The sequence below is a fragment of the Chrysoperla carnea genome, chromosome 1 (assembly GCF_905475395.1).
Source record: "Chrysoperla carnea chromosome 1, inChrCarn1.1, whole genome shotgun sequence".
Classification (NCBI taxonomy): domain Eukaryota; kingdom Metazoa; phylum Arthropoda; class Insecta; order Neuroptera; family Chrysopidae; genus Chrysoperla; species Chrysoperla carnea.
In genome coordinates, this window is record NC_058337.1 from 119,086,972 (window position 1) to 119,107,122 (window position 20,151).

At 26.9% G+C, this 20,151-nt stretch overlaps 1 protein-coding gene across 1 annotated transcript in view; it reads left to right on the forward strand.

Annotated features, from left to right (window-relative positions):
• LOC123293928 (homeobox protein HMX3-B-like) overlaps window positions 1-16,629 on the forward strand; it is a 98,918-nt gene extending 82,289 nt beyond the window's left edge. The window contains exon 2 of the mRNA XM_044874930.1: window positions 16,238-16,629. Within this exon, the coding sequence (XP_044730865.1) occupies window positions 16,238-16,629 (392 nt within the window). The remainder of the gene's footprint in view (window positions 1-16,237) is intronic.
• The last annotated feature ends 3,522 nt before the right edge of the window (window positions 16,630-20,151 follow it).

The window sequence follows — 20,151 nt, forward strand, 5'->3', positions numbered from 1 at the left end:
TTGCATTCAAAGGTTGATCTTTTAACAAAACAAACTTTTATATTCTATCTCTATAGCGATACCCACGGATAATGTCACTAATGGGTACCTCTTTGTTTAATTTGGAATTTTATACGTTCATATCTTGCATACTAGTAAAGATTTTAAAAATTAACTTTACTTCTCTATTGGTGAAGTGAGAATGCTTCCATCTGAAGTGATAAGAAAAATTAAGTCCGATTCCCTATTACTGACTTATCATTTATGAAAATCTGATATTCCTGAAACTCGTAGATAGAAACAGAGATTAAATAGCTGTATAATGTAAAACTTAATATTTCATTCTACAATCGTTGAACAGTAATTTCGTTAAAATACAAAAATTTACCATTTGCAAGAAGCGACAAAAGATTTTTATAGCATTAATAAATAATTTTTGTTTCAAAAATAAATATTACAAAAACAAAGTATTATGTATTTTTAATGTTGCTGTTTATTTTTTTATTTAAAGTTTGATGATGTGCGGTTTTACAAGACAATTATTAATTTGATCAAAAACACTGAACATGAAGAGTGCAACTTCTTAGTATTCATTTCTCGATAGAAAATTATTCGATAGCTCCCAAAAATCGAAAAATAAAGTTATGAAACCTTTAATTTTTGTACTCCTTATCTGTTAGTCTGTGGTCAAACTTTTGGCACTGGATTGGTAGCTCCTGAAAAAATATACGATGCGGTCCAAATTTTGATTAATCTATTCAAATGCCTTGATTAAATAGGACAGGAAAGAGAATATTTTTCCATAAAAAATTCCCTCAAGAAAATTTGTAAATTCTATTAAAATTTCTAATTTTAATAGAATTTATGACACTCAAAGCTTAACTTTTTATTAAGTATTTATTTCCCATTAGAAAATTATATGATCGCTCCCAAAAAATGAAATAAATAAATGTTATGAGACATTTAATTTTTGGAGTCTTTATGGTCAAAATTTTCGCACTTAATCATGAAAATATGCGATGGTTTCCAGATTTTGATAAATTAATTTGCTCTTCTAAAACAAATTAGTAAAACAGTAATAAAATGTAAGTATTTGTCCATAAAAAAATCCCACAAGATTTGTAACAAGTGAAATTTACAAAATTTAAAAAACCCCCGACAAATTTTTCGGCAGACACACAGACATGGCGGTCACACTTTTTTTAGTTCCGGGGTTAAACTCCAATCAATTTTTATGCTTTACAAGAATTTAAGTTTAAGTAGAAAATAAATTAGACTACTGGTCAGACTAGCCAGAGTTATTGATCTTATCCCTTAAAGGCCACAGCCATCACGAGTTGTTGTTATTTTTTTTGCATGAAGGACAATCCAATTAACATTATCCACGATTATCAATTTAATTACTTTTACAAGTAAAAAAAAGTTATGTTTAATAATATAACGATAATAATTTACGTATGTTAATTAAGAGTATAAAAAACATGTTTTTGTAATAAAATAATCGCGCAGTTACAAAAAAAACTAATAAAATTATCTGATTTTATTTACCTATAATAGTAAATTTTCGTATTTTTTGTTTAATACAATAAATTTTTATTACATGAACAGTGCAGTAATAATTTGTTTAAACTTTTTATAAAAAATCAATTAAGAGAATTAATTATTTCAATATCCTATGTATATTTTAATAATTTCTTATATAAAATTAAAATATCTCTATATACTATAAATGCGAAAGTAAGCATTTTTGTTGAAACTGTACAGCAATATAGCTCATACATCAGAGTAACACATGAGATATAATTTATAAAGATTTAAAATTAATTTAATTTGACATTACCATAAATTACAGATTTCTGTAAAAGTAGTCATTGGACATTACCATAAATTACAGATTTCTGTAAAAATAGTCAATATAAAATATTTCACGGCCATCTTTTCTAATATACTCAATCAATAATTACGTCTATTATACATTTAAAAAAATAGATAACCATACATATATTTTACCTGTGTAAAATAATCCTTACCATTATTTCGAGTGTTAAGGGAATAAGCGAGTAGTAGTATATAAATTCAAAATTCATTATTGATTTAAAGAAAAGATGTAAGTACTTTCATTCTTGGCGGGGATTCTTCACGATCGAACTCTTTTTTTAAAACAGCAAAGGTCGATTGATTCTACTCGTTAGTCAGCTAGTTTTCTGATGAAAACTACATCCGTCAAAATTAAATTAAGCAAAAAATAAATAAAAAGTAAAATCAACTTAAACTCCAGCCTCACATTATATATTGTTAATAATTATTGTATTAAATTCGATACACTTGATAAAATCTATTTATAAAAATATAACAAGCAATTATTTATTTAAAAAAAAAAAATTTATTATAATCACTTAAGCATAAATATCGTAAAAAGGACAAAAACTTACAAAGATAAAAGATGCTATAAATAGGTCTGGGACCGGCTGTAGTATTTGACAGATACTTCAGCCTGAACGCCAGACTTTTGTTTCACGTTCAGTTACTCAATTCGTTTATTGAGGCCCATATTGAAATAAGAAGAAAAATGTTTTCGGGTTAAGATAATTGTAAACCTAGAGTATTGTAAAAAAGTTTTGGATTATTGCACGGTAGATACATATAAACCAAATACATGTTTTGTAGTCAAGGAATGAGGTATTTTTTGCTTTACAGCACCACGCAACTACAAAAATATATAATATATTGTGCAAGTGAGGCTCATAAATTTGATTATATAGATATCGCTCTTCAATCATCAATACTGTAAGTATAGTCGTCTCTGTTCATCAAATAATGGATCGTCGATGAACTCATAATTAAATTAAAATTTTGTTTTTATATCATCGGAAATCTCATATTTTTATGATACTATTATGAAATACAAGATTTTCTAAATATTTTCGATAGTTTTTTATCACACTCTCAAGATTTTTTGATGTAGATATATCCAATTGAAAAGGACAACCTATATGATTCATCATGTTTTCAGCCAATGTTGAACGATAAAATAATAATAAAAAGCTCTGTGACCTAGAAATTTTTTGTGATTTTTAGAAACAAAGTTTTATTGAAATCCCTAATGTTATTCAATCCTTGCATATCTCCTTAAATATTGCAACTGAATTTTAAAGCAGTTATCTGGATTCAGTTGAAATTAAATTTTGTATACACGTTCAGTTTGGATGAAAAGGCATGGCTAGCTGAGGGGCGTCATTCTGAATTGAATTGAATATGACGGACCGCAAAAGATAGTGGACTAGTTATTTTTTATGTGCTCCCATGATTTGGGTATCAAATGAAAGGTTTCTCTGAGATGAATACGAATGACATGTAAATCGGATGACAATACATTTTTATGGCAAGCATGGCCTGATTTTCTCATTGCTTCCACCTTATTAGATATACATACCTTAGTTTTGATTTAAAAATAATTTTTAAACGACAGAGGCATTAAGTGTACAAAAAAAGTAAAACAGAATCATTTCTATGACTGACTAAAAAATGTTAATTTCGACGCAATTTTTTTGTCGTTCTCTTAATATATCTGGCCCGAGATCTATAAACAAGGACAGGAACCTACAAAGATGACAGACACTATGTATATAGCTAAGGCATATATATATTTTAAAAAAGAAAAATAATTATTTTTTTATATAATTTTAATATGATTTTTATATGAACCTTTTATTGCTTCCTTTTGCGGTAGTAAAGTCGGTCGCGTTGTAAACATATTCATGTTCTTAATATAATAATAATTCATCATTGAAGTTAATAATTCTTGTTTTTTTGTTATTTAAAAATAATTTTACATATTTTTTTTATTGAAATACATATGTATTTACATTCTGGGCTATAGAAATTTCTAAATTCATTTGCCATTAATCAATATGCCAGACCATTCGGTAATCCAAAAAATAAACGTCGATTTTACAGTAGAACACCAATCATATCAATTGCTAGAATTACTTCAAAAACTGTAAACTGGTTAATGATATCCGATTTTTTCATAATTTAGAAAGAGGCGGACCATTAAGCAAAATTGAATGCATGTATGAAAAATTATCGGTCCAAAATCGATGTTAAATTTAAGTTCAATAACTATTCTATTGACATAAATAGCGCTCAGATTTAAGAAAAAAATGTTCCAATCGGTAAATTTCATCGGTGAAGGTAAAAAATATATTTTAGAAGAATTTAAAGAATTAATTCGGTTAGTTGTTATTTTGAATATCTAGGAAAACTCCCAGCTATTTAAAAATTTTGGTTTATTAATCGAAAAAAACTTTCACAGAGATTAGAACAAGTAGATAGAACTACTAAAATTAATTCTGACAAAGGTTTAGTTAAGTAAATAAATCGATAACACCCCTCCCTCGAAAATATCAGACAGACAGAGCTACTTTCACATTTATAATATTAGTTAGGATATTCAAATAAACCCTAAATTATGTTCAATAAACGATTTCGACGGTAAACATATTATACTATGTTACACGTGAATTTTGTTCCCTTGTTGACAGACAAAGATTTAGAATCGAGTAAATAGATTATATATATAAAATAAATATCACTTACCCCTGATTCAAAATGTCATTTGATTTAGGATCATTTATTTGAATTAAATAAAGGTTCAATAATTTCTTCTATTATTATAAAATACTAAATAATTTGAAATTCATATACATTCATTTTGATAAATTCGAATTCCTTCAATTATGGCAGAGCGAGACTTAAGTAATCGTTCGTTCTCTGCCAAAATTCAAGCTTTTAAAATACTGGTTTTAGCACTAGAATGGGTGAAGCACAGTTTGTGATTTCATGTCTATTGGAAAAGTCATTTTGCCATAGGACAATCGGTGGCTTAAAAAAGAATTACGATCACAAACTTAAACTGAATGTCAACAGTTGTTGAATAAATAGATGGGTATTAAGAAACCATAGTAATTTAAAATAATGATGTTCAAATTTATGAATGAATCGTCTAATAAGAAATAGCAAAGTTTTTTAATTGTCTATTCCTTTCACACTGCTGTTTTACAAAGAAATGCAAAAAGTAATTAATAAGCTAATCGTTAAGCACTTATTGCGAAAAACCTTGAACACAAAACATCTCCTTGATGAGAGAATTAATGTCATCAAATTATATTTTATGAATATATTAAAAATTATTAATAATTTGAGAACATTTTTAGTGGATATTTAATCCGCTAAAAATTATATCTATAGTTAAATAAGATTCATTATAATAATAAAAATTTTTGGTGTGGACTCCACACAACCTCCATATAAAAAAATATACTAGCTCAACCGAAACTCAAACTCCGAATACGTGATGCCTAAGGTTTTTTTTTTTAGAATTTTCGTCTTCTAAAAGAACAGAAAAAAACATAGAGGTTATATTTATCAAAATGTGGATCTTAAAAACACACATCTCACGAAAAAATTTAAAAAAATGGTATTTTTCTGGAAAAAAAAAAGTTCTTTTAAACCGTTATAGATAGAAGAAATGTTCAAGAGCAACACAATGTCGATTTGAAAAAAAAAATGTTATCTCAAATAGATTTTCATATTCAATTTTAACGGCTCTTAGAAGGTTTTCTTGAGGGTTGATACCAAATTCAGCTCTATTAAGGAGATGTTTTTACTATTCAACAAACCTAGCTTAAAATGGTACTACGACGGTAGACTTAAACCATAGTAATTTAAAACAACAAAATGCAGGAAAAATCTACTCTTACATTAACAGTTTGACGTCATTAGTGATTTTCCTTATATTAAAAATACAAAGCAAAGATGGAATTTTGTAGAATTTATTTAATTTTAATTTATTATTCAACACGAGAGATCAAGGCTTACAAATTTTTCTCAAAAGAATAAGTTTATAAAATGATATTGAATATCGAAATATACTTCTTTATGACACATTCTAAGATGTGACCTCATGATGTTTTTCCTAATAATTAATTGAATTTTTGAACATTATTTAACTAAAAATATTTTTCAAATTTTCATCTAATAGGTATCCTTTTTATTTTTCTGGATTAACAGAACTTTTAAACGGAAAAACCGTCATAGAATTTTCGAGTAGAGAACCCAGGTATATTATTACGTACATAGAGGTAACAAAGAAGGTATCTAGACTTAAGCTAACGTTAACTAATTTAAAAACATTAAACTTTGATGTAGGTATCAAAGCATAACTACACCGTGTATACATATACATTTATAAGTATGTAGCTGTCCAAATAAATATTATACATAATTACAATAAACAATCATATAAATATATTTATATGGTCTAATGGCGGCATTTGTTTATTACAAAGAACTTAGCTATTAGTCACACCTGCCAGTCCACACACTGCAAGACTATACATCGCTAACGCTAACATCGTATGAGTGAGTAGTAGTAGTGAATATTAACCTATGTGTGCTATAAAAGAGTGTTTTTGGTTATAGCAGAAAGTGATCAGCGAGAATGGGTATTCGTTTGTATAAAAATAATATAATAGTGTTCTCTACTGAATCGAAATTATGTTTATCTATTTTAAAGCAATTTTGCAGAATTCAAAACAATTGAAAGACGCGAATTCCTTGAAGCATTTTTGAGTTGAAAATTTTATGGGAATAGGAATCTGAAAATATCGTAAAAAAGATAACAAGAAATGAAATTAAAATTGCCCAAGGAATTCGGATGATATAAACATTTTAAACTAATAATAATAATAATAATGGTGTTTAACCTCCAGTTATCTGACATATAACAGAGGCCACTCACATCATTATTTGTTAATCTTTATTTATTTAATTTCATTCACAAACACAATTACAACATTTATGATGTGGGTGTAGACAGTTACTTCGTTCTAATCCAAGCGATGACTATGTGGTTCGAGCCCGCAACCTAAGTCTAAGCTTAAAGTCTAACGCCTTTGACCGCTCGGCTACTTAGACTCTTTAAACAAATAATTAAACAGATATTAGACAGAGACATCAGAACTAGTATTTTACGTCATATACTAAGTTTGGCATAAGAACTTCATGCCAAATTCTATTTAGCTAGAAAGAGGCTGGCGACAAATTCACGATTTGAGAAAAAGTATTTTCTTCAAATCGAGAGGTTGTCATTGAGATTGGAAAAAACTTGAGCAAAAAGCAAAAAAGAGCTAATATTATTGAAAAATAATGATATGGGTGACCTACGTTATAGACGGATGTATTTGATGATTGATCCAATTCCATTAATACAAGTCCAGCGATATCTACGGTATCCATTCAATTTGTTCTTGTAAGTTACTGCCTCGGTTAAAAAAAACGTAGTTTCGGGGATCCAGGATTTTTTACCTTTCTAATTTTACTACAGATTTACACGATATATTTTCGACCTTGCGAAAGAATCAATTGGCTCACTGAAGCCCATCCCAAAGGCAGTTTTTTATTCAATGAATAGGATCGCGAGGCTAGATAGACGTTCCTTCCTTATCGTTGATCGATATTTGGAATTTTCCTCAGCTCCATATGAGATAGAAAATGTGACAACCTGACCAGTCATGATACACCGATCTATTAGTGAAATCGGCATTAGAATTCGGACATTACTAATAGACGACTGAAAAGCAATCTTCTTAAAACCGTGGATGCAATAATTAAACAGTTCCATTCCACACAAACTACCGCTTTTGATGTAAGAAACATAAAAAGAATTTCATGTTAACTAAAAATAACAGAAAAACAATTACAATTACAAATTCTTTTGAATTATAAAAATACAAATTCAATTGAATTTAATAGTTTTTCCACAAGAATTTCATATGTATTGTTTTTGTATATTCGTTTTGATATACCTTACCTTTAGAGTAGTGCCATATGTGTTCTTTTTATGCAAGTGTAGATAATAGAGAATAGAATAATTACACTTTCATAACACTATCTTTTTCTATCTGCAATAAGCTTGGTACACTATAACAAAAAGAACAGGCATATAATATTTTTGTATGAATATTGCAAAATACAAAAGACAAGGAAATAATTATTTGTATATTGTATTAATGTTTATATTTATATGGAATAGAAACAATAATATAGCAAAACAAAACAAAAAACTTCTTAAAAATACGAAACTATAAAGCTAAGCGCAGTTAGCAGTAATAATTCTGGAATACAATTTACTGAATAAATAATATGATAGGAAAGTGGGAAATTAACTCAAGCACTAAAGGTTTCGTTGCATTATATAAGCAAGGTAAGAAGTTTGACAGTCAAATCTAAGAAGTTTGTATGCAAGTTTTCACGATATTCGTAGACATAATAAACTAAAGTGAATATTGAAATTTTTATCTTTCTTTTTTTGTTTTGTTTTTGCCCAATCGGGATACTTTAATTTTTTAACAGAGTATCATAACAAACTCAACTTCATTATCATCGAATATTATTTTACCGCTAGATATGAGTTCTTATTCTTCTATTAAATTTATTAATAAGTACCTGGTCTATTCAAGAGAACATCTTTTCGCGTTATTCGCGTTAATAACAGAACCATTGATAAGAAAAGTTTCTAAATCTAGCCTTATTTGTTCTTCAATTATCATTTTTATATTTATTGTCTTATGGAAAAATGACGCAAGTAGACCTTGTGATTAAGAAAATTCCCACTTTAACTGTGGCCTAGGTATCTCCTTCATGGAAATCGAGATTTTCTAATGTTCAGTCTCTTTATACCTTTTCAATACTTGCAAACTTTCTGTCATGTATTTTTTATGAATTGTAAATGCATTTCTTTGAGCATAAGCGACAAAACTAAAAATTATATTTCCCAAAAAATTTAAACATCGATATCGATTAATTCGACGTTTAGGTCACGACAAAAAACTACTTTTTTTTTTAAATATCGATCTTTCAAATTTCGTTTCATTTTGAGCTTTTGTCCTATAAAATATGATTTAGATTAGAAGACATGTATTTTTTGGTGGAAGCGTCGGGAACTGATGTGCTCATTAAATTTAATGTATTTTTATATTATATAAATCAGAATTTTGGAAAACAAACTTTATACAACTGATTTGTAGCTTATTTTCAACCAAGTACAACCAACCGATGTATTAATATCTCTCGGTACGGAATTCTAACATAATATTAATTTAATATATTGAATGAATAAAGTCTTTCATCCAGTGTAGCAAAGTCAGCTTACACAGTAGTTACCTGTAGGTTTATGTATAATATTTTAATAAATAAATAAACGATGTAATTCTATTCTTGTTTCAAAGCGATTTTGTTACGACTATTTAATACTAATCTGAAAAAATTTAAATTATGTTTTCTTTTTTGAAAGCTGATGACGAACATTGTTCCACTAATTAAACAGATTCGGAGTAAATTAGAAGGTATGTAAAGCCTTCGAAAAAAAAACTTTTGTTTAAACGTATTTTCGTAATCTTGAAGAATTTCTGAATAGTTAATTTTCTATTTCTTATAATATCTCATATAACACAGAATCGCACCGTGCGTGAGTTTTATTGAAGGCGTTTCCATGGTAACAATACACTACTTTAATTATAGAATTGTATGGATGCATATATAATTGTATGGATTGCATTTATGACTTTGAAAATTTAATATTATTGTCTCACAAATATAAATAAATAATTATGATAATTTACATTTGAAAATTTAATATTTGTGCAATTTGATTTCTTGTTTTTACAATTTTTAATGCATTAAGTTTAATTAATTAGTGTTTTTCAATAATTTTAATTTGACATGTAAAGAATTGCAAATTAGTCTTAACAGCCTCCGTTATCGCAAAGTTTTCCACTGGAAGCGCTGGCATCGTTTTTATTGTCCCTACCATGACTACGCACACGACGAATAGTAAAAATAGCACGATGTAGCGGCTTTTAAGACCTCCAATTTTTGCCATACAAAATAGAAACAATACATACAAAAAAAATACCTTGAAAAATATGATCAATCTTATTGAAAATTGGACATGAACTTGTATTCAATCTATTTTGCAAAAATAAAAGCATGAAAACTAAATCATCCATAACAAATTAAATACTCTAACGCATCAAAAAAAAAGAATCCTTTGTTCGTCGCTTTTTGTAGTTTTTTTTTGTTCCATCCAAATTATATGTGGTCGTTTATCAAAAAATTTAGCATAAATACATATTACAGGTTCCCACTCTACTATTAACTAAACAATCCGTGCTGGATATGATCCTTAGTAACAGAAAATTTCATTTTCTTAATCTTTATTTGTAAATATTATAATTATAGATTAAAGATCAAGAGGTATCGTGGGACACCCGGAAGGAATTATATTCCTTTCGTATCTTGGTACATTATAATTGTATCCCTTATTTTTTTTTACTACAAGATTTTTTTCTGAAAACTTAATATTTTAATTTTAGAAGTCAGATGCTTGTTTGATTCTTTAAAGTATTTAATTTTATAGCCACTTTTAGATTTTATTGTATGAAATAACTGTAGTATTAGTTTAAAAAAGACATACTTCTGATTTAGTAGTCAACCCAATATGTGCGTACATTACGTTTGGTTTGACCAGGATATTTATTATGACAAACATGATAATTTCATTGATCTTACTTTAAATTAACTCCGTTATCTTTAACTTCTGATAAATTTCACAACTCAATTTTTTTAAATGATAAAACATAAAATTTTGACAAAACATACAAATTGACAGTTATAAAAATATTTATGCATTTTCTCAAAATTCGGTGCAACTTGAATCGATTGAAAAAGTTTTAGTTTCCTAGGTAACTTAGATGTCGGTTTTAGGTGCCTTTTGCAGATTTTTTTGTTTTTTTTACAGAGGAATTTTTCTAAAATTAAATGTAAATTTTCTAAATCTAAATTTTGTATTTTATAATGTTGAAATTGAAAAACAAATCAAATGTTGCTAAAATTTTGAATTAGATTAATTATTAGATTCACTCAGTAATAAGGTAAAGAATAATTCGAAAATTTCTTTTTTCAGTAGGGAAAATTAATAATTAGTGCAACTTTAAACATCATAATTTTGATCCTGCCTGTCTTGTATTTCAATTTTCGGAGTGAATTTTATAATTTCGTATCAGGAAAATAAAATTAGTTTAACCCAGTCAGTCACTCAGTCATTATTAAAGACACAAATTTGAAAAATGTTATTGATGACTTCTTTTTTGTGTTTAAAGTTAAATGTTCTTTTTTTTTTTGTATTTTTCTCTTGTTGTTGGTGGTGTTTTGTTGTTGTCTTGTATGTTGTCAAAAAGGTGAGAAGATGTTCGCACATTATTACTTACCACAGGTATTTCAAATATTCTACTGTCGGTCGACACTCGGCACTGTTTGTGTGTGTATATGTTGGAATCGGTTATTCATATTTTTTTGATATTTTTTTTTTTAAATGAATTATTTTTAAGGGTTCCGTTACTTGGCATAGTAATGGAAAGTATCAATTTTACATAGCGTTTATACTACAAAATAAGTGAAAACAAACAATTGACTGAGTTAACTGTTGAAATACCTTGTTGAATATCGAGAAAAGTTTAAAAAACCAACACAATTATGGCGTCCTTTCTTCCGTCATTTGTACCGGGAATTTTGTAGAATTTTTTTTGTTTTTTGTGTTTTCCGAGAATCTTTTACAAGACTCACTAGTTGAAGCTATCTGCAAATTTTTTAACTGCCTATCTTTTAGGAGAAAATGGACACCAAAATTTTGTCGTAATTTGTATCCTCACAGGTAAACAGTGATGTTTACGAAAAAATGTGTCAAACAAAAGTTGTTTATTTTTTTATCAAAAATGTTTTTTACATTTAAACTTCTAATAGTTTACAATATGAGTCCTACCGACCCGAGATTTACCTGTCCTTTGTTGCTCATTGACGAACTCAAACACTTTTTTTAAATAGATCAATTTTTTGACCCCAATTTCCTAGATTTCCTAATGTATGATGTTACTCGTTGCTAATTTGCTGTCCGCCACCAAAGCATTGCAAAAAAATGTTGACAAAAATGCTCCAGATTTTAAAAATTTTACGCTTTTCGTAATAATCTGGTACGAAGAAGCCTAGAATGAGGTTAGAACCGTTTAAGCACGCGTCGAATTCATACCATACCGGTTAATTTTTTTTTTTTTTTTTTTTATTTAATAGTAGTTATTTGTGTCTTTATCTAACTATGAAAATTATATAGTCTGTCTTTTTAAATGCAATATAATTATTCATCACGATTTTAAAATATTTTTATCTTTTTTTTTTTTGCACTGGGTTTTTTAAAAAATGACTTAACTTCTTAAATGGAATCCACTTAAATTTGTCAACACAATTATACAAAGACTTTTTTTGCAAATTTATTTGCTTTAAAAGATTCTTTATCCGCAGAATGAATTCCACCAAGATTTACTATTTATGTTTATATAAAAAATTTGTCAATTCTTTGTGGAAAAGCAACACCTCCCCCTTACCCTAATTTCTTTATTCCACAACACCATACATTCTTGTATGGTGTTGCGAATGACGATAGTAATTTTCCCAATGATTTTGTACCGATTTGCTTGATTTGTGTTTTGTTTGGGCAGGAAAGCTATGAAATAAGAATAACAAAAAATTCACTTTCTTCGGCTTTGTCGTTTTTGTTCGAAATTCAAACTTTAGTAAGGAAGAAAGCCTAAGAAATGAAAAACGCACTGTCTTCGAATTTTTGGTAGTCTTTAAATATAATATTTTTTAATAATTATAACTTGGATCTTTGAATCTTTGCTCAAACGAACAGCATTTTGTCATAGAATTGTATAGAATTTCACAAAAAATACAAAAGAAATTTGTAAGAATTGTATCTTCGAATATTAAAAGACGCCATTTTAGTGTTCTATCTCTGTCGTTCAGTCTTTATAGCATTTAAAATAATAAACAATTTATTATTACAATAAAACATTATCTTTAATAAATTGTAATTACAATCGAAATGTATGTTGTAATTTTCAAAAATACCGCGTCGCTTAGTTGTGTATCTAACCTATGCTATTAGCAGAGACGGGATTTATATGTGTTTTGCGAGCTTTTTATTCACAAAAAAATTATAAATTAATTTCTCAACTTATAAGGAATTTAAAAGTTACTTCTTATCCAACTGTCTTTGATCTGTATTGAAATATCTATGTATCCGCTAATGTGAAATCCACGTTCTCTGCAAAAGTTGAAATACCAAAAGTTGAAATAACATAGCAAAAGTTGAAAATTAAATTAAATTTAGTTAAAAAAGGTAAAAGTTAGCTTTCAAGGATAATTTTCCATGTTTTTTCCACGAAACGAAATTTTGAATGTGATTTCTATGACGATTCATAGCAGTTACATCATCTCTATGGTATTTCTCTCTTTGTCTTATTAGGAGTTTAAATCGTTCATGTTTTCCGTATTTCTAATGATTAAAAAAAAAAACTTAAAACGTTTATTTTTTATTTTTAAGTTTTTATGAAATGAGTAATTAAATTGCATAAATTGTAAAATGAAACTATTAAAATGGGTATAAACAACTATTATTAAAAAATAAGTTGTTTGACTTGGTTGGGTTTCGAACAGATGTTTTTTTTTTGAATCTCAGTCTAGGAACGATAACACTGATCCACCACTCAGGTTAAATGAGATTTAAGTTTTAGCGTTTTATTTCCACTGACACTTAGTGACGGAAGTTAAAAAATCCTAGAAGTTTTCGTCAGTTAAATAATATCGTCTTTCGAACATAAATATCCTGTCTCTATTTTACATAACTATTACACATAAATCTTTAATATATTTAATAAAAGGGGTTGTGTAGGTGTGGTTTATGCAAAGAGCCTATTCATGAAAATTTATAAATCAGTTATAAACAATCATTATTAAAAGTATTGTATGTTTATATAAAATTTATATATATAATAATACTTCAATAATATACATGGTGTATCATTAAAACAACGACCATTATTTTTTATTATTGACAATTTAATTGTTATTAATTTTATATTATCAATTATAATTTATTAGACATGATCGAAATCAAATTGTCCCGTACATCATATTTTCAAAAAACTCGTAAAATAATAAATTTTAAAAATTTCTTGTATACAAACTTAACTTAGGTACATAAAAGTGCCCTATTCGAGACTCCAAGATACCATGGATAGCACTGTAATGGCGGTTAAAGAGATTGTTAAAATCTATCTCCTTGGTATAAACAAACAAAAAATCATAGAACATATAATCTATTTTATATATCTTTCACAGTTTTAGTTCTTAGAAAAAATTAATTTTTTTTCATGAAATGATATGTTGTTCTAAGATAATGCTTAGGTAAACCCTTCTCAGCCGCCATTACAGTGCTTTCTATGGTATCTTGGAATCGCGAATTGCATAAAAAAATGATCCAATAACAAGTAAACAACATGGCGTACACGGACCACAGCTCTCTTATATATTTTAGATACCGTTTCAGAAAATTTTTGTTTGATAATTGTCAGCACGCTTGAAAGACAAAATAATATCACCTACATTAATTTAACTATTCTATCCATTATACATATTTTTGTATAAAATTTTCACAAAATATTGGAAAATTTTATATTTTCAAAATCAATGTATATATTGCTTATTTTTCATATTCGTCACTAGATGTCAGGAGTATCCAGCTATTATGTTGAATTATTTGTACCCAATTTTAAACGCAATTTTCTAGAAATTCTATTGTTTAAAAATATCAACAAGAAAAGATAGAAATGCTTTGATAATCTAAGAATTTCAATTACAATTTTGAAAAGTTTTATATTTAAAATTTTAAACACATTAAATGGTTACTCCTGACATCTTGTGATGCAAATCAAAACCAATATTTAAAATTATTTATCAAAAAAATTGATACCAAAATGAATGTATTATTCACTAAGCAATGGAGTATATTGTAAAAAAAGTAGTCATTCAAGCAAGCCTTCAAATCTCTTGTCTTTCCAAAAATTTTGAAAATGGGAACTTTATTATCCATTTCTATAGCTTTATAAAGTTTTTTTCAGTTTAAAACCATTAATTATCTTGCATAAAATTGATCAAACTTAAATTATGTCCTGTTCTATAAAATTATTTTTCAATAAATTATTGTCCATTATAAAAATCCTCGCAGTAATGAGAAATTTCTTGAGAAACTTTTTCTGTTCCTTCTCAACAAAAAAAGAAACAGACAAGCAAAACTTAGTTGTAAATAATTCATAGTAAAACAGACTTATTGCCAAAACATAAAAGAAGAAATTGAAACAAAAATAAAACAACCAAAATTATTTTTTGTTTCAGATGCAAATAAACACTTAAATCTATTTAATAATCGACAACAAACCAAAAAAAAGCGAAAATCACGTACCGCATTTACAAATCATCAAATATTTGAATTAGAAAAACGTTTTCTCTATCAAAAATATTTAAGTCCAGCTGATCGTGATGAAATTGCTGCATCATTAGGTTTAAGTAATGCACAAGTGATTACATGGTTTCAAAATCGTCGGGCAAAATTTAAACGGGATGTGGAAGAATTAAAAACCAAAAATTTATTATTATAACAATTAATAATTTAAAAAGAGAAACAATCTTAAATAATTAATAAACCAAAAAATATTAAGACCTTCTTTTTAATTGGTTAGTTTTTCATTTAACAAATTTTGTACTTTGAAAATAATATGCTTAACTATTTTACTAATTTCAAAATTTTCATTTAAAAAATTTCACATTATTTTACAATCGTAAGTAATTGTCAAAACTGTTTGAAAATGATTGAACATATCGAAACATGTCACTTGCGATTGTAAACTAAATTGAACTTTGCAAAAATAAATTTTGGAAATATGAAAAACCTTGGAGTTTCAGAAAATTCAGGTTTTGTTCATTGTATCAGTACTTTCTAATATCTGTCTTGGGAATTAATACCACCGACTGAACAGAAATATTACTTCTCTTAAATTATTTCTGAAATCGTGACCGAAAAGTGAATTTAAATAGTCAATATTTAGATACTGTGCTCCATTCGGCATTGGATTCTTTTTGGTAGTAAAAACAAATATACGACTTAGAATAAAGCGTTATTTCAGTTACACACTGTAAATTTTTGTATAAATGTTTGCATATTATATTGGGAGTACTTAAAAAACATTTTACCACAATTTTAAAACTCCAATTTTTTTCACTAAATCAATTTTCTCTTTTGTTTCAGATGGTCAAAACAGTCATTTAAATTTATTTAATAATCGTCAACAACCAAAAAAGAAACGAAAATCACGTACCGCTTTTACAAATCATCAAATTTTCGAATTAGAAAAACGTTTCCTCTATCAGAAATATTTAAGTCCAGCTGATCGTGATGAAATCGCTGCATCGTTAGGTTTAAGTAATGCACAAGTGATTACATGGTTCCAGAATCGACGAGCAAAACTAAAACGTGATATGGAAGAATTAAAGAAAGATGTGGAAAGTGCAAAATTATTAACGGCACATAAAAGTTTCTTGGAAAATGTACAAGATTTGGGTATTTTAAAAAAGAAACCAATGGTGAATATGATTGATGAGTGTCCGAAAAATTTAGTGATGTCTCATGATAATAAATGACTTTTAGTGAATCATTTAGATTTTAGTAATATTATTAAATAAATTTTGTATTTAATTTATTAAAATAATATTTTTTTAGTTATATAGGGTATCCCATAATGACCGCATTCAGGCAATATAATGATATAGAGAAGTAAATTCTAATAGAAAAGACCTCAGAAATTTTAAAGTAATAATTTTTCGTAATTAGTAAAGTTGTAGAAAATAAAATTTACCAAAATTTATTTGTTCATTTTCAGATTTAAGCCGTCAGCACTCGCGTCAACCTTTATAAATCATAGCCTCTACACATTTTATTACGTGATTATTGAGAGTGAAAATACTAGAGCAGAGTCTATCTCAAGTTCTTTTAATTTACTGAGTACGACTTACATTAAACTAACGAAAGTATAAGAACAGTCAAAAGTACACAAAAATCTGAAAAATTCAAAATTCGAAAATAAATAATATTATATGAAAATTGGAAAAGTTTCTACCACATATGCTCAAAACGCGAGTGCTGACGGGTTAATTATTATTTATTCTTCTCTCTCAAAAACAAAATTTGGATTTTTCCTAAATATATAAATTGTATTCTAGAACAATGAGCGAAAATATATCTGCTTAAATTATCAAAATTCAATACATATGTCCGAATTAAGCCATTATCGGACAATTTATTGTTCGTAGCTGATTATTCTGGGATACTCTACTCACAAATAAGTTGTGTCCTATCTCTGAAATCTTGGAAATATTATCTTAATAAAATAGTTTTTCACGTTGTAAAAAGAAATTTTTAATTAATTTGCCATAGTTAATTTATTTAAAAAAAAGAAACTAAAAATAAAAAAAAAATGTATTTATTTTAAAATTATTAAAGAACATGAAAAATTAATTTGCAAATTTTAATTTTGTTTTGAAAAACAATTTCTATTTCGTACGTACTTAAAATAAACAGAATTTAAAACAAATAAAAAAATTTTCCACGAAGATCATGATTTTTATTGGTGATGTGCTCGTAAAATCAAGCCCTTTCATTTGGTTGTGAAAGCGATCAAAACTGTCTTCAATATTTCAAAAAATAATCAAATTTAAATAGATAATTCATTTTTAGGGACAAGCTTTATAGTACTACAAAGTAGAAAATAATTTTTTATGGCTCACTTATATATGACTATTTGTATATGAACGTGCTCAATTTAAAATAACAAAGATGGTTCAGAGCGCCTCTAGTTTTTACAATTAGTGACCCTTGAGAAAAATTAATCATGAAAGCTTGATCCTAAAAAAGGCTTTTATTTATATTTAGTATGTATATAAAATATTGGGGAAGCGATGGGAAAATCAGGTTTTACTTAACAAAAATTGTATTTTCAAGAGATCCAAAAGTGTGTGTAAAATTTCATCCCCATACCTTTAGTGAAAGTGGCTGAAATTTTGATTACAAAATTCCAAGATACATACATACAGCCTGTAAAATTGAATATAATTTTTGCTTCGTCCAATATTCCTCATTTTTGGTGGAAAGTTATTTCGAGGCGACAATTCAGCGAATATTCGGCGTATCAACAATTTATCATGTCATTTGAATGTGGACAAATATAATCCTATACTATAAGTGTACATGGACGTAACTTTATCAGGGCTTAAGTCCCAAAAGTCCCAAAATAAAATACAGCAGTATTAAACAAAAAAAAAAGAGCCTCTTTGAAAAAACACAGGTTACGCCTATGTAAGTGTGCAATATACTAGTTGATTGAATCTCAAAAAAATCTCATTTGTAAAGAAAACACACAAAAATATTCAATGGAATATTATTCATCGATAATTTATCGATAAACGATTCTCAAATGTAAATAATGTACAAAGTAAATTTAAATAAAATACTTAATGTTTTTTAGCTTAATAAAAATATTAATAAAATTATTGAAAATATAATAATTTAATAAAAAAAAAATTAGTGAAATTATGTTAAATTTTATATAATTTATTTAAATAAAAAAAAATATTATCAAAAAAAATTAACTTTATTCTACTACTGTATAAATATTTCTGTCTCTATACTTTCTTTGTAGAAATTTTTTTATGAATTCTATTGTAGTCACTTAGTTTCTAGAAAATTCATTTTAAACTATATTTTATAAGTCTTTGAACCATTAAAAATGTGTAAAGTAAATATTTTGATCTAAAGAAAGATCATTGATTATTTTTACGCTAGACGTTCAAGTCTATAATTGATGTCTGAAAATAATTTATTAACTTCGGCAAATTTTCTAAATTTCAAAATAGAAGAAATGAAACTTATAAAATAATATATCTTTCATAGACTTATAGAATACATTATCCAATAATTTGTTCAAATAAAGGAAACAGTTTTCATAGTTAACAAATTTTTTTTGTCAAAGTCTGCAATAGAATTCATCTCTTTATATAATAGTGATATTATTGAATAAATTAATTGATAATTAATATAAATTAATTGAAAATTTTTAGATGAATAAGTGGTACCTATTTTGCTTTTTGGAAAGAAAAGAAGAAATAAAAAATTCTCAATCTGTATTATACTACTATGTTTAAAAATTATGTACAAAAAAAACTATAAATATTGTCAAAAAATATAAGAAAAGTTATCAAACATATTTAAAAAAAAATTAATTTTTTATTTATTTAAAAAGAAAACCTATATATTCTTATCGTTTGTTTTTCAGTAAAAAGCTCATAGCCTTATGAAAAATTAAAAAATTTTAAAAGTTAATGGAAAAGGTAAGTAAAATTAAATAAAAGGGAAAATAAATAGTTATAATGATAATAAAATATCACTCTCAAAATATACGAATTTAATAAATTTCGTAGAAATTTGCTCAGTCTGTCATAAACACAATTAAACAACTTAAGTGCTTGGTTGGTGTTGTTTAAGTTTTTCGAAAAAGATATTAGTAAGGACAAGCTTTTATCAAGGACCTAAGTTCTAATTAATTAAAGGTAAAAGTCAAATTTATAAAGGATTTGAGAAAATGTCGTGATAATTGAAAAGCATATGTCATTTCCAACTCTCTCGAAATTTGGCTCCCTTTTTTTTCACATTCATGTACGTATTTCTTTGTTAATTCTTAATTCTTTTAACATGTACGCCAGAGGCAAAAAAATTCAGTCAAGATTAAAAAATCGATTTTCTAAATTACCCAACTTTTTGATATCAACTCTTCAAAAAAAAGTGTCGCAGAATATGGACTAATTTGTGTTGTATTCTTTCTTTAAGCTGGTGTGAAATTCTGAACCATTTCATTACTTAAACAAGGTTGTTCAATAAGATGTCACCACTTACGTGGCAAGACATGATTTCCTATCATTCCTATTAAAATATGGACACCCTATTCACTTTGGAAGAGAGAAGGAATGTAGGAGCTTGGAAATACAAAGCTAGTTACATTGTTAGCGTGTTTTTTTTTTTAATTCCTATAATTTTGGAGTAAAATTAAGTTTTTGAGAAATTTGAGATATTTTTTGGATGGAAACTTTTCTACTGACTTCGGAAAACTAAAA